The sequence below is a fragment of the Galeopterus variegatus genome, unplaced genomic scaffold (assembly GCF_000696425.1).
Source record: "Galeopterus variegatus unplaced genomic scaffold, G_variegatus-3.0.2 Scaffold4853, whole genome shotgun sequence".
Classification (NCBI taxonomy): Eukaryota; Metazoa; Chordata; class Mammalia; order Dermoptera; family Cynocephalidae; genus Galeopterus; species Galeopterus variegatus.
The window spans coordinates 159,779-174,469 of record NW_007730964.1 but is presented as its reverse complement, the minus strand read 5'-3'; the positions used below and the strand labels follow the sequence as shown (position 1 = coordinate 174,469).

Genomic DNA, 14,691 nt, shown 5'->3' with positions numbered 1-14,691 from the left:
AATAATCAACCACATTGTATATCGACAAAATAAAATTTAAAAAATAAATAAATAAATAAAAAATAAAAGATGACCGGTAAGGGGATCAAAAAAATAAAAAATAAAATAAAATAAAACAGAGTTTCTGTTTATATATTCAGAGTTTCTGAATTTACATTTTAATCTGTGTATATGTTCGTGTGGTAGGAGAAGAGATGACTAATACTCATGGAATAGAAGAGAAGAGACCATCCAGAGAGAGTGACGGGGTAGAAGAGGGGGCTTGCAGCTGGGGAGACTGCTAGTTTAGACAGCTGCTAAGGGAAATTGTCTCCGAGGAGATGCTAGGTGAGTAAGGATGTGAGTCACTGAAGGAGCAGATGAGGTAGCTATCTAGGGAAAGAGTGCCTTAGACAGAGAGAATGGCAAGTACGAAGCTCTGGAGATAAAAACACGCTTGGCATATTGAAGAGCAAGAAGGGCTATGTGGATGGGGCAGTGACTAGCAGGAATAGAAGCTGGAGATTAGGTCATAGAGGCAGTTAGGGGCCAGAAAAGGTAGGGACTAGTCATCCATGGCAAGGAAGAGACTGGATTTCTTCCAAGTGTGGAGGATAATGGAAGATTTTAGGGAAGGAAGGGACATGATCTAGCAAGGAAGAGACTGGATTTCTTCCAAGTGTGGAGGATAATGGAAGATTTTAGGGAAGGAAGTGACATGATCTAATTGAAGAGCAAGAAGGGCTATGTGGATGGGGCAGTGACTAGCAGGAATAGAAGCTGGAGATTAGGTCATAGAGGCAGTTAGGGGCCAGAAAAGGTAGGGACTAGTCATCCATGGCAAGGAAGAGACTGGATTTCTTCCAAGTGTGGAGGATAATGGAAGATTTTAGGGAAGGAAGGGACATGATCTAACTGGAGAGTGCGCCGCTTGGGAGCGCGGCGGCGCTCCCGCTGAGGGTTCAGATCCCATGTGGAGACCGGTTCCCGCTCACTGGCTGAGCGCAGTGCGGGCGCAACACTGAGGGTTGCGATCCCGTTGCTGGTCCCCGGTACGGGCGCGACACCGAGGGTTGCGATCCCGTTACCGGTCAGTAAAAAAGACAAAAAGGGAAAAAAAAATAAAAATAATAATAATAAAAAATAAATAAATAAAAAGATCACTTTGACTGTTGTATGGAAAATAGAATGTAAAGGAGTGAGAGTAAAATGGGGAGAGCAGGTGTGAGGCTACTATAATAGCCCAGGCAAGAAAGAATGGTAGCCTGGACTCTGCGTTAGTGGTAGACATGCTAAGAACATATTTCAGGGGTAGGGTCTTGAGGAATGTTATGGACACAAGGTGTGGTACAAAAGAAAGAAGAATCCAAAATACATCCAAAGTTTGGAGCCAATGCAATGGACGCACATGGGTTGGAGAACACCTGGGAAGAAGGAAGTTTAGAGACAAAAATCAGAACTTCTGCTTGGGACTGTTGTATTTAAGATGCTATTAGGTATCCAAGAAAGATGCCAACTGAGCAGGTGGATATATGAATTTGGAGCTAGCAGTCATAGGTGTATACAGATGGGCCGTAAAGTCATGGGACTAGATGAGACAACTCAGGAGTGAGCATAGATAGGGAAGAAATCCAAGAATTGAGCCTCTAGTCACACCACATTTGTTGAGTAAGAGGAGAAGATCTAGCAAAGACTTAGAAGAAGAAGCCAATGAAATAGAAAAGCAGCAGAGAATGCTGTCCTGGAAGTCAAGTGGTGAAAATCTTTCAATAAGGAGTTAGTGAACAAATGTTGCCAAGAGTTTTCAGAAGACTGAAAACTGATTTGTCAATGTGGGATCACTGGTGATGTTGGCATGGCAGTTTCAGTGGAGTTGTGCGAATAAATTGGAGTGAATTCAACAATGCATAGGGAAAGGGGTTGTATAGACAACAAATACAGGCAACTTTTTTTCAGTGAGTTTTGCCTAAAAGGGGAGCAAAGAAATAGAATGGCTGCTAGAGGGGGATGTGGGGCCAAGGCATAGTTTAAGATAGGTGATATTGTAGGATGTTATATGCTAAATGAGAATAATCCAGTAGAAGAGAAAAACTGATGATGCTGGAGAGGGAGGTGATAACTGTAGGAACAAAGCTTTTGAATAGGTGAGCATGGATAAGGTCTAGAACAAGGAGAGGGGATGACTAGGATAGAAGCAGAAAGTTTATCCATTCTAACAAGAGGAAAAGCAGTGCACACAGCTCCGGATGTAGGTAGACCGGTAGAATTTTTAGTAAGAAGATTACAGAATCTCTTCCTACTGCTGTAAGAAGCAAGACCATTAGATAAGAATAACGATGCCCTTTTGAGGAGAGAAGGTATGAGTCACCTCGGATAGTGGGAAGATAATAAATTCACTAGGGAAATGTACGAGCATCACCATGTAGCACTAAAGACGTGCTTGAAACTTATGGTTAAAACATTCAGGTGAAACCCACTGGGTTTTTAGTCACTTTCATCTGTCTGGATGTAGGCATGGGGTGCATGGAAAGCTGGGATTTAACAGGACTTGGGGTTTGGCCAGGTGAGTCTAACAGAGTCAAAGAGGGAACAGGGAAGTTAAAGAGTATAAGCAGGGGACCAATTTTAAGATAGAACATAAAATTTAAGTCAGGTAAAGAAAGAAGTAGGAATGTGGTGAGAAAGGTGATAGGAAAAGGTAGTAAGAACAATGTATTGTACATCCCAGTGGGGTTAAAAAATTGCTGGAGTCCAGGTACTAGACAGAGAGAGCTAGAAAGAGGAGGTGGAGTCTGAAAATAAGATGCTTGAAATGGAGATTTTGAAGGCTGTGTAGTCATTAGTAATGTAAAAATTAAGGATATGCTCATGGGAATGGTGCCTGAGGGAGGGTGGAGTACATGATCACTGGGGGAAGGAAGGTCAGGCAACAGAGATACTGAAATCACCACAACCAGTAACGAGAGTAGTAATAAAGAAAGACAGTGAGCCTAGTGAATGATGGCCACAGTAAGGGAAGTAGGTGGTGTAGTAGAGGCATTTGCTTTAAAGGGGCTGTGGTTTGATGAGGAACAAGAAAAGAACAAGATCTGGAAGCAGCACAAGAAAGAATGAGTAAAGAAGACAACTACTCCTCTTTCATACTCGAACACTCATCACAATTATAAATGCAAACATAAAATAATTAACTTTTAAAAATTAAAAATAAAATGAGGGAAATTTTGGGAGAACAATAACCAAATGGGTATCTAAATTAGGCTGAATTTTTTTTAGAGATGAAAATTACGATTAATTAGGATAAAATATTTTAAAATACCGTTCATGTCCCATTAGTGGGTTGTAAAATCAATTTAATAGATCACAATCAGCTTTAAAAAAAAATAATATAGAAAACAGGATCTCTGGACACAGCAGGGGTAAGTATTATTTTAAATACTTTTCTTTCACTTATATTGGATAGTAGTGAAAAAAGGTGATTTTTAACGTGGGCTGCAATCAAAGAGTTTGCAAGTCTTTGATTGAGGGAAATTGTAAAATAGAATGACTTAACACTATTTCCTCAGGGATCCTTTTCTTATGTCTCTTATCTGGACCCAAAGTTTAAATTTAATTGTCTCACACAAGGCTGAGTAATCAATCACCACTGAGCGCAGTGGCATGACTCCTTGCCCAGGAGATCGTGCTATAGAAACTATATCAAATAAGCTATTCTGAGTTACAACAGGTGTCATGATTGTTACTTGAAATATATTATGCACTGATAAGACAACAATTTGTATGAGAATAGTAAGAGTCACAACATATACTTACTTCACCATCTTTGGCAAGCTTTCTACCACACCTCATGCTATTTCCCTCTAGTTCTTCTTTATTGATTTCTTGAGGCCTAAAAATATACATAAGACATGAACTCTCATAGAAAATAGGCAACTACTAATCGAGAAAGAATTGTTAGTTAAAAAGAACAGTAAATTGTGCTACTAGATTTAAAAGTAAATTTTTGTGGTATAGATAAAAATAAGAATGTACTGATTAAATCTAGTCCATTGCCTTTGCTAAATATTTTAAATGTTCAATGTTTCACTTATTGCACTGACTTCTAGATTACTTTTATTAGGGCTCAGCCAAACCAGAGAAGAGGAAAAAAAAAATTCTGTGAGAAATTGTGCTCACCAGGAAAATAAAATACTTAAAAGTCTATTATGTAAAAGAAATTAAAATCTCTTATTTCTATAAGACATGACTTGGTCACACCTACTACTGAATATTACTTATTTCACATGCAAACCATTTTTCATGCAGAATAACTATATAAAGTCAATATTTAATAGAAAATAGCTAGGAATTTTATCAATTTGTCTTTTCTTCATTCCTTACTTTAAAAACCTTAAACAACTAAAGGAAACACTGTTATTTCAACTTGTAATAATAAATGACATTATTATTAGCTTGATAATTCCAACTGCTAAAAGTAATACAATACATTCATTCATATTTACAACATGAAGTGCCTAGAAACTGGAGACATAATAATATATAATAATAATAAAAAATAAAATGAAACAAATACAATAAATAAAAATAAGTAAACATAAATAAAACTAAAAAAACATGTCCTCAACACCCAAGAGCTCATTCTAGTAGGGAAGTAGACATAAGTAATAATTACAATAATGTGGAGAGGTGTGATGTTAAGAGCATGAAGAAGGCACAGATCTATTGCTCAGGGCTAGAGGGGGGCTCATCACAGAGTAAATATTATTCGTGCCTAAGTGGGAGCTTATTGCTTAGAAATGGGAGGTGAATTATGTGCAGGAGGAAGGGTTTTCCAGATAGAAGGGATAGTAGATAAAAAAGGGACTGGACCATAATAGAATACCAAATGTATGAAGAATTTAGTGCAGCTGGTGCATAAAATGAACATAAGAGAAGATGGAGCTAAAGACATTTGGGATAGACTGTTGAAGGGCCCCATAGGCCATGCTAATAACTTTCAACTTTTCCTGTAGGTAAGAGAGAATTCCTAGGCATTTTTTTCTGTTACTTTTAAACTTATGAAAAATTGCAAACATATGAAAGTAGAGAAAATAGCATAATAAACCAAATTTTCTCACCATCTACCTTCAATATTCTTGAATAGCAACAATCCTTTAACTATCATCAAATGTCCCTGGACATATTTAAGCAGGGAAATGACACAATTATGTTTCTGTTTTAGAAAGATGACCCTCATGGAAACGTGGAAGAGAGTTTGGAAGAGGAGAACCCTGGAGGGAGACTTTACTAGATTATAACCAGTATCCAGGGAATACACTGTCTTCCTCACTTTAGGAGCCCTGCAGCAGTGAACAGATGCTCAGTACCTGTGAAATAGAACATTTTATCAGGGGCAACATAATCATATACTACTGAGGGCAAGAAAACCAGGTACTTTTTCTAGCTCAGTATCTTAGATGAGACTTTATATTAACCTTAATAAGGATACAGGTGAGGAAAACCTTGAAAAATAAAGAACATCCATAATTTAAAAACTGAATATATAAGAAGTAGAATGATTTATAAATTACCTCATACATTAGAAAATGATTCAAATCTGAATTCCATTAAATAATTAATTCTCAATTTTTGGATTTTGATTTATTATTACTATTTTAACAATCTTACTGTATTTGTGCTAGGTAAGTGTGCTCTGAATATCTTTGGAAAAAATGAGATTACAAATAAAGTAGAAACTAAGAACCCTGGATAATAATAACCTCATAGTCATCATGAATTTTGTGGAGATCTGTGGTGGCTAGAATCCTGCTCTCAGCGTCAACTGTCTAGCTCTCTTAATCTTGTTCGTGACGCCAATTGTAAAGCTAGGTCTAGGTCTGGAGCTCCCAGACCCCTCAAGCCCATTCACAGACTGGGTCACAAACCCTTCATAAGCCAGGCTGGGTCACTAGACCCCACACACACCAGGCTGGGTCACCAGACCCCTTCATTCAGGTCTATGAACTAGGTAACTGGCCAAAAGGTCCTTGGAGCCATAGATTGGAAAGCATGGCCTCTCTCTCTCCCCCTTTCTCTCTCTCTCACAGACCCCTTCATTCAGGTCTATGAACTAGGTAACTGGCCAAAAGGTCCTTGGAGCCATAGACTGGAAAGCATGGCCTCTCTCTCTCCCCCTTTCTCTCTCTCTCACTCTCTCTCTACCTCTCTCTCTCTCTCTGAAGAACATAAGAATAGCAACAAAACTAAAAAGACACATTGGTGCACATGTGCCCTAACTCCATACACACACACAATTTGCTTACAAAGGATGCTGAACCACACCCAAATGGACCCAAGGTGAGGGCCCTGAACAAACTACTCTATTTTCCCAACAAATTTATATAACACTTTCATACACTCATTGTTTCGATATAAACTTATAGCTAGGTCATTATTTTAGGAAATTCTTTGGTGTATAAAAATGGGTTAAAAGAGATCAGGGGCAAAAATTTAAAACTTCTTAAGGCCACTTCTATATACTCACAGATTTTCTCTTCACACTGCCTATTTCTAGGAGCTAGCATAAGGATCAAATGATAAATGTGAAAATACTTCTATGAATCGCCAAGCATTATACATTGGAAGTACAGATCATTTTCCTCTTAAAATGAAGAAAGTGCATAAATATAGGGGGTCAAACGCTTTTGAGAAAAGCATCTGTAACCAGATGGCTTTTAATTCATTTTAAACTCAAATATCTTCAAAACCTATTTATTACATTAATCAGAATTTGATAATACTACCACAAATAAGAAAATCAGATTTACCTATATATAAATATGAAAACCATGTTTTATGAAAGCATTGTTCCAACTAATATTTCAGGGATGGCTGGTTAACTCACTTGGGAGAGAGTGGTGCTGGTAACACCAGCCACCAAACAAACAAAAAACCAAGTAATATTTCAATATGATGAAAGAAAATCATAATATAATACTAGGTGAAAAAAAGTAGATGAATTATGCAATATAATAAATGCATTTGAAAGTTCATAGCAAAAATTTTCTTTTTAAATGAATAATTATATGATATAATATACTTACCCCACCTCGCTGTCTTGTTCTGCCCGGAGCATAGCAAGCCACTGCTGTTTATACACAGAAGACAGCCAATCTAATATGTAAACATAAATAATAAATAAATAGATACATAAAATGGAAGAATATAAAGGATTTAAACATTATAAGTAGTTGTTAATTCAAGATTAATACAGCAATTGAAAAGCAGATAGTTTATATTTTACAAATATGCTATAACAATAAGGCTTAATGATCTTTAAAGTGGTAAAGGTTATCTAGCTTTGCCTTGGCTAGACACTACTGAGATTATATACATTTAAATTAGGATTTAAATCCCTAGTTAAAAGCAAATTCTTGCATTTAATAGTCTTCTTTTCACAGATTATATTAATTTTCATTTGTGGAAATCATACCTAAAAAAATATTTTCAGTTTTTACAAAAGTTCTGCCAGAAAACTGAATAATGGATTTTTCCTTTATTAAGTTATCTAAAAATAAAAATTAATTAGTTATTTGAGAAATAAGCCATCCGTAAATTAGCAAGTGAGGTATACACACACAAGAAATAATTTTGGAATATTAGATTTAGATAACTATTATTATAAATATTTGAATTTAAATTATTCTAAATAGGATAAAAATTATAGATTACAATATTTTTCAACAAAACAAGTCTGTGTAAGCTAAAATTTTAGTTATTTTAGATAAAAACATAGATTTATTAAAAATAAAAGTAGAATTGGCTTAGCACCATATTTATCTTTCTGCTCTTATTTACTCTCAACTAGAAAGGGTAGTTTTTCTATTTTTTAAGTTCTTAAATGATTTCTCAATCTCTACCTAAAGGAGAGGGGGAACCCTAGTGTGATTAAAATCTGGATTTTCACTTCCAAAGTCTCTACTTAATAAAGGTATCCAGATGACTTCCAATGATCTACTGGTGTCTTTCCTTAAAACACCCTCTAAACGGGCCGGCCTGGTGGCGCAGTGCGCCACTTGGGAGCATGGCGGCGCTCCCGCCGAGGGTTCGGATCCCACATACAGACCGGTTCCTGCTCACTGGCTGAGCAAGGTGCGGCTGCAACACCGAGGGTTGCGATCTGGGAGCGCAGCGGCGCTCCCGCCGAGGGTTCGGATCCCACATACAGACCGGTTCCCGCTCACTGGCTGAGCAAGGTGCGGCCGCAACACCGAGGGTTGCGATCCCGTTGCCGGTCCCGGTCCGGTGCGGGCGCGACACTGAGGGTTGCGATCCGTTGCCAGACACGAAAAAAGACAAAAAGGAAACAAAAACAAAAACACCCTCTAAACACACTTTTGAATGTTTCTTTCAGAGTCCTCCAAAATAATATTCTTGCTGTTATAAGGAATAACTGCTAAATGTCTAAGTAACAATTTGTCTTCATAGGCAAATATAGTTGTAGCAAATTTTACATGACTCAGCATATACACAGGGGTACTTTAAAAGTTCATGGAAAGATTTGTATTATCTTTTCTATTTCTCCACGAACTTTTTGAAGTACCCCCATATACACATATTATGTATTTTATTTGCAATACATTTGAGTTTTTAAAAATTCTGTTTTATTGTATTTTATTTATTTATTATTTATTTTTTATTTTTTTGTATTTTTTTTTAAAAAGAAGTGATCCTTATCCATTAAAATTATTCCTCAGCCCACTAATTGGTTATACCTGGAGTTTAAAATGCACTGATCTAGAGATAGAATATGGCTTTTCATGATTCATTTGTAAAATTCAAATGAAAGGATTAAACATATATATTCTCAAATATCATGGAAGATATATAACCCAAGAAAATGTTTAAAAATGTAAATTCCAACAACCTTTGTATACTGTAATCTCCTTTAAAACCAAAAGCATTTTAACAAGTTAAAAACATGAGCACATTTTTTTTGTCCCTCCTGTCTTACCTTAATCCAAAAGAGTAAAAAGTCAAGCTTATAATTTTTCTAGTCACTGGTAGCTCAAAAATTCTAGGGCTATGCTTTAAAAAAGTAGCATTCCAAAAATCAGTCAACAGAACACAAGCACAAATGCAATGTTAAGTCACAGCTGTTATGGGGAGATGGGGGAGAGGGAGAAGAATCCCTGGTAAAATATAAGATGAAAATAAGTGAAACAGTTTCCTTTATACACAGTTTTAAATATGTTTATATGCAATCATATTTCCAAAAGGCAGAAACTCTAGGCAGAGTTTGCCAGAATCCTTTTCAGCAGAGAGCTACTGTTGAGTGGAAGATTCTGAGAAAATGCATTCAAGAAACTTGGATTCAGTAAAAACAAGTTTAAGCACTAATTTTAAACTTTATCAGACCAAAGTCCTAAACAAAAACTCAAAACGGACACATCAAAGAGGATTTGAAAGTGCTATGGATCAGCAGCTGCAGATCTAGTCTATAGCAGTTTTGAATGTAAACACAATATTTCCCAAATAGAATAAGTAAGTTTGAAGAAATTTATTTGGATTATTTCCCTTGTCTTATACAAAGGACATGGGAAGTCAGCCTCTAAAACCATACTATTTGAAAATCTAATGTCTCAAATTTATGAACTTTAAAAACAAAAAGATAAGATATGCTAACTTGTCAAGTATTTTATTGCCTAAGTAAAAAGAAAAGTGTCATGTCAGGTATATACACACAAAAAAATCCACTTAAAACCAGTCAGGCTTATAGCAAAAAACTAAGCCTAAAAGTTGTTTTATGGAACTACTTGTAGCTGATGTAGTCATCTATAAGTTAGATGTGGATGATAAAGGAGAATGACCAAAAGTTTACATCATAAAAATTCCCACATGGACAAAGAAGAGTATTTTGTACACAGCATCTAGGTATAAAATATTAATAAAAAATTATGGAGAATCTTGGCTGAAAAATACTCACATATAATAACCTAAAAATCTAGTTCCAAAGCTATTTTCTGAATAAAATTAATTACTATGCCTTTTCATTTTCAGCAACTTATTTTCATAAAACTGACAGTGAGTTGACTGGGTAGGAAGCATGAACAGAGTGGCAGAGGTTTGAAAGAATTGCTTAAGTGAATGAAAAAGAGGAGTAACCAAGTAAAAGTAGTATAAGGAGTCCTAAGGTCCAAATTTAGCATTGAAATGTAAATTTGCAGTGGCACCAACACAAAAGTTGTAGAGTGCTCAACAGTAGTACTCAGCACAGACTAGAGGGTATAGGAACACACAAGGTTTAACTTAGTTTAAGGATTTGCCAAGTGGAAGGATACAGAGTTATGCCTTTTCATTTTCAGCAACTTATTTTCATAAAACTGACAGTGAGTTGACTGGGTAGGAAGCATGAACAGAGTGGCAGAGGTTTGAAAGAATTGCTTAAGTGAATGAAAAAGAGGAGTAACCAAGTAAAAGTAGTATAAGGAGTCCTAAGGTCCAAATTTAGCATTGAAATGTAAATTTGCAGTGGCACCAACACAAAAGTTGTAGAGTGCTCAACAGTAGTACTCAGCACAGACTAGAGGGTATAGGAACACACAAGGTTTAACTTAGTTTAAGGATTTGCCAAGTGGAAGGCAATTCTGAGAGTGGTCTGTCATAATCTATCATGCAATCCAAGCCCAACAGGGAAGAAAAGGCAAGAGAAGTTTGAAAGACTGGCAGAAAATGGAGGGCTTAAAATGTATCAGAAGTCAAAGAACAATGTAAAAGGGAATAAAGCTATGAGCATGCTAGAAGGTTGTATAGTGATCCGAAAACTGCTGGAGTTCTGATACTGAGAAATTCTGGGTTACAACAAGGTTCATGGTGGTTCCACAGGTGCCAAATGCCTTAATGTTCAGCAAAGATAAATGTTACTGGAGTTGAGGTCAAGTAAGTAGGAGGCTAGGGCATTAAATGATAGTTCATACGGACATGTTATGTGACTAGACGGGGAGAGACAGACAGTAACCAATTAATTAAAGTAAACCAGTTGCTTAAATGAATGTGAAGAAATGATTGGGGGTCAGGAGAGAAAGGATAAGAGGGTCAGATCACACACACTAATGATTTGGAAAGGGCACTAAGGGGATAGGACTACGATTACCTAGCCTCCTGTCCCTATATTAATAGGGTGTGAGAGAAAGAAAGTCCTCTATAGAGGGAAAATAGCATTTTCTGGGAGAGTTAAATAAACGGAGGGAAGAGATGGAAGATTTTGAGATTTTGTTGACTCTGGTTGCAGAGCATGTAACAGAAAGGTTTGGGAGGAATGGTAATAAGATAGATCAGGGGTATCAAAGTGTAAGAGGTATGACAATGCGAGTATAAATAAGACAGTTAATGAACTGACCTAAGATAAATCTAATTCCATGAAATAATGGAGTTCAACCGTGCTTGAAATACAGTGCTTCTATATAAAGTCCTCATTTAACTTGAAATTAAATGTTTCTCAGATTTTTGGCCTAAAAATGTACTACAACTCCCCAGATTGCTGGATGAATAACTTTGACTAATGTTAACATGTTTGGCAATATTTCTGAAAAATGATCAATGAATTTCAAGTTAATCAATCAAAATTATTTCAATTTATTTCAAATCTAAGATATCTTCCCACTGAGACCATATACCAATCTATTTCAACAATGTGAGGTAGGTGACTCCATTTTGCCCCCTCACAACGTGATATATGATTTGTTTTTTGGCAGCTGGCTAGTACAGGGATCCCAACCCTTGACCTTGGTGTTATAACACGGCATTCTAACCAAATGGGCTAAAAGGCCAGCTTGATGTATGATTTTAATTCATATCCCGCTTTTGAAACTATAACTTTTTCTTTAAAGAAATGTTTTCATTTAACTTTTTTATTTTTATTTTGAAACTATAACTTTTATCTGCATATTCAGGAAAATTTATCCATTCATATCTGCAAGATGGAGTATAATAAAATTTTTAAAAATCCTTCTTCTGTAATTTCTTTTTTTTTTTTTTCTCCTTTTTGTCTTTTTTACTGACCGGTAACGGGATCGCAACCCTCGGTGTCGCGCCCATTTTTTTTTTTTTTTTCCTTTTTGTTTTTTTTACTGCCCGGTAACGGGATCGCAACCCTCGGTGTCGCGCCCATACCGGGGACCGGCAACGGGATCGCAACCCTTGGTGTTGCACCTGCACCGCACTCAGCCAGTGAGCGGAAACCGGTCTTCACATGGGATCCGAACCCTCAGCGGGAGCGCCACCGCGCTCCCAAGCGGCGCACTCTCCAGTGCGCCACCGGGCTGGCCCCTTCTGTAATTTCAAATCAGAAAAAAATGACTGAAATCTGGCAAGGAATATAGTATCTAAATTCTTTTTGGTTTTATACTGAATAAAATATTTTAGACTAGAAATACTTGTACTCATCTTGCATTCCAAAAATACAAAGCTTATCCACCTGCATCACAGGCACACCTAAATTAAACTACTTTAAAACAGTCATCCCTGTTGGCGTGGGCATGTCGTCCCCCCACCCTTTTCAAAATCCATTTCTAAAGAGCCTTAAAAGGACATGTGTAATTGGCCTTGGCTTCTAACATTATATCATTGTGAGGGCTTGGTGTTTAACACACACTAAAATTACAGAACTGCTGTACAATAAATAGGGAATATAAGATAATTTGTGTCCTAAAAAAACCCATGCATACATAATACACACCCTCTGGTGTTAGCTCTCTAAAATTAAAACTATTAAAAGTGATTTATACAAAATTAGCACAAAAATAGTGTCTATAAACCTGCTAAAGTGATTTTATAAAAATGCATTACTTTTAAATATACCATTATGTTAACTCTAGATTTTCTTTCCATTCAACCCCTTTCCAAATAAGTATACAGATTTCAAGAACAATTTAAATCTGTAAACACATAACTATATCAAAATTGAGGTGTCAAAAATAATAACAACTTTTCAGACAAATCTGTAACTCTAGGGCTAGCCAGTTAGCTCAGTTGGTTAGAATACAGTGTTGTAACACCAAGGTCAAGGGTTCGGATCCTCTTACTGGCCAGCTGCCAAAAAAAAAAAAACAAAAAACCCCGAGAACTGTGACTCTAATTATCACTACAAATGATTATTACTACAACTGTTTAATCATTTACAAGTAAATCTTCAAACATTCTATTTCCTATTTCTCATATGCATATATAGGACTAAACTGAAACTTTCACTGATTTAATTTAGAAAATTAAATCAGTAGTTGTTTCAAAAAATATGAATTATAATCAGCAAAGATATTACATCTGCTTCAACATGTTTAAAACTTTAGAATTAGAAAAGATAAAAACAGAAAATAAGCACACTTAAGGAGCTCTAATAGAAAAAACAGTATGACCTTTAAATACTTCAAAAGTCATTTTTAAAAGTTTGACCTAAAAACAGTGTTCTGGTTAATCAAATTAAAGAACACGCATATTACAGAATACTATATAGCCATTTGAATATTCTGAAGAGTATTTAATGAAATATGATATGGGAAAATACCCACATCATATAATGTGAGGACAGAAAATTGCCTATATAGTATGATTCTACTTGGCATAAAAAGGTATACCTTTTTGGGATTAGATAATTTCTATTTTCTATGATATATATTACTGTCATAATTAGAAAAATATTACTTAAAATCATAAATTCATCACGTTCTCTTACCTGAAGGTATTAGAGAATCTTGTTCAATAATTCTTGCAGAAGCCAGATCACTAATAATATACTGTAACCTTAAATGTCTGACTACTGACACAAATGGTTTTCCTTGCTCAGTTTCAAGGAAGGTCATACCTTCAAAATCTATAAAAAACAGTTTAAATTAAATAGCCATTCTTTTCAAATCTATTAACTTATTTTATTCCTAAATGTTTTTTATAGACACACACTTAACTATTAGAATACAAACAAGCCAGTTTCAAACTTTTCAAGAATTTTATAAACTTCAAGCATATGGATAAAAACTTAGGGAGATTTAGAAAAACACCCCAGGAAATTAACTTTGGTCCTAATTATACCCTTGGACTTAGAATTCAACTGTACACTTTTCTGGGGTTTGGAGCTTACAGTGCAGCAATGTGGGAAAGGAAGGCTTGAGAAAGGTACCTAGGGTAGACTATCTCCCCAGAATCACCTCTCCCAGGGACTGAACACTCCAGTGAAACTCTAGAACCCAAAAGACACACTCAAGGGTAAATTGAAATTCAATTTAAAATTTAAATTGTCTCACAGAAATTTGACAATTATCCCCTTAAGGCTTTTTCTTTGAGAATGCAGAAGAAATTGGCTCATTTACTTTTGTAAGTATTCATGGAATCCAAAAAATATGTTTTAAAGTTTCTTGCTAGCCAACATGTGGCAATACTAATTGCATCAGCCAAATTCAACAGCAATCCCTAGGTATAACTGTGTAGAAAATTTTCTAAATTTCTACTGTTTCTTATAGTCCTGATCCATATATATCTAAAAAGTCAAGTAATTAAGAAAACCTGAAAGAAATATACCAAAATATAATGGGTGAAGAGACGACAAGTGATTTTTCTCTACTTCCTGAGTATGCATCACTTTTTTTTTTTTTTTTGTCTTTTGTCTTTTTTCCGTGTCCGGCAACGGATCGCAACCCTCAGTGTTGCCCCCGTACCGGACCGGGGACCGGCAACGGGACTGCAACC

At 36.0% G+C, this 14,691-nt stretch overlaps 1 protein-coding gene across 1 annotated transcript in view; it reads right to left on the bottom strand.

The window, feature by feature from the left end:
- Window positions 1–3,789: 3,789 nt before the first annotated feature.
- The window catches only part of LOC103603892 (germ cell-less protein-like 1), a gene marked incomplete at its 3' end in the record, with an annotated part of 32,628 nt that continues 21,726 nt past the window's right edge, over window positions 3,790–14,691 (bottom strand). The window contains exons 9-11 of the mRNA XM_008588466.1: window positions 13,685–13,822; window positions 7,059–7,128; window positions 3,790–3,865 (exon numbers count right to left, since the gene is read on the bottom strand). Coding sequence (XP_008586688.1) covers window positions 3,790–3,865; window positions 7,059–7,128; window positions 13,685–13,822 — 284 coding nt within the window. The remainder of the gene's footprint in view (window positions 3,866–7,058; window positions 7,129–13,684; window positions 13,823–14,691) is intronic.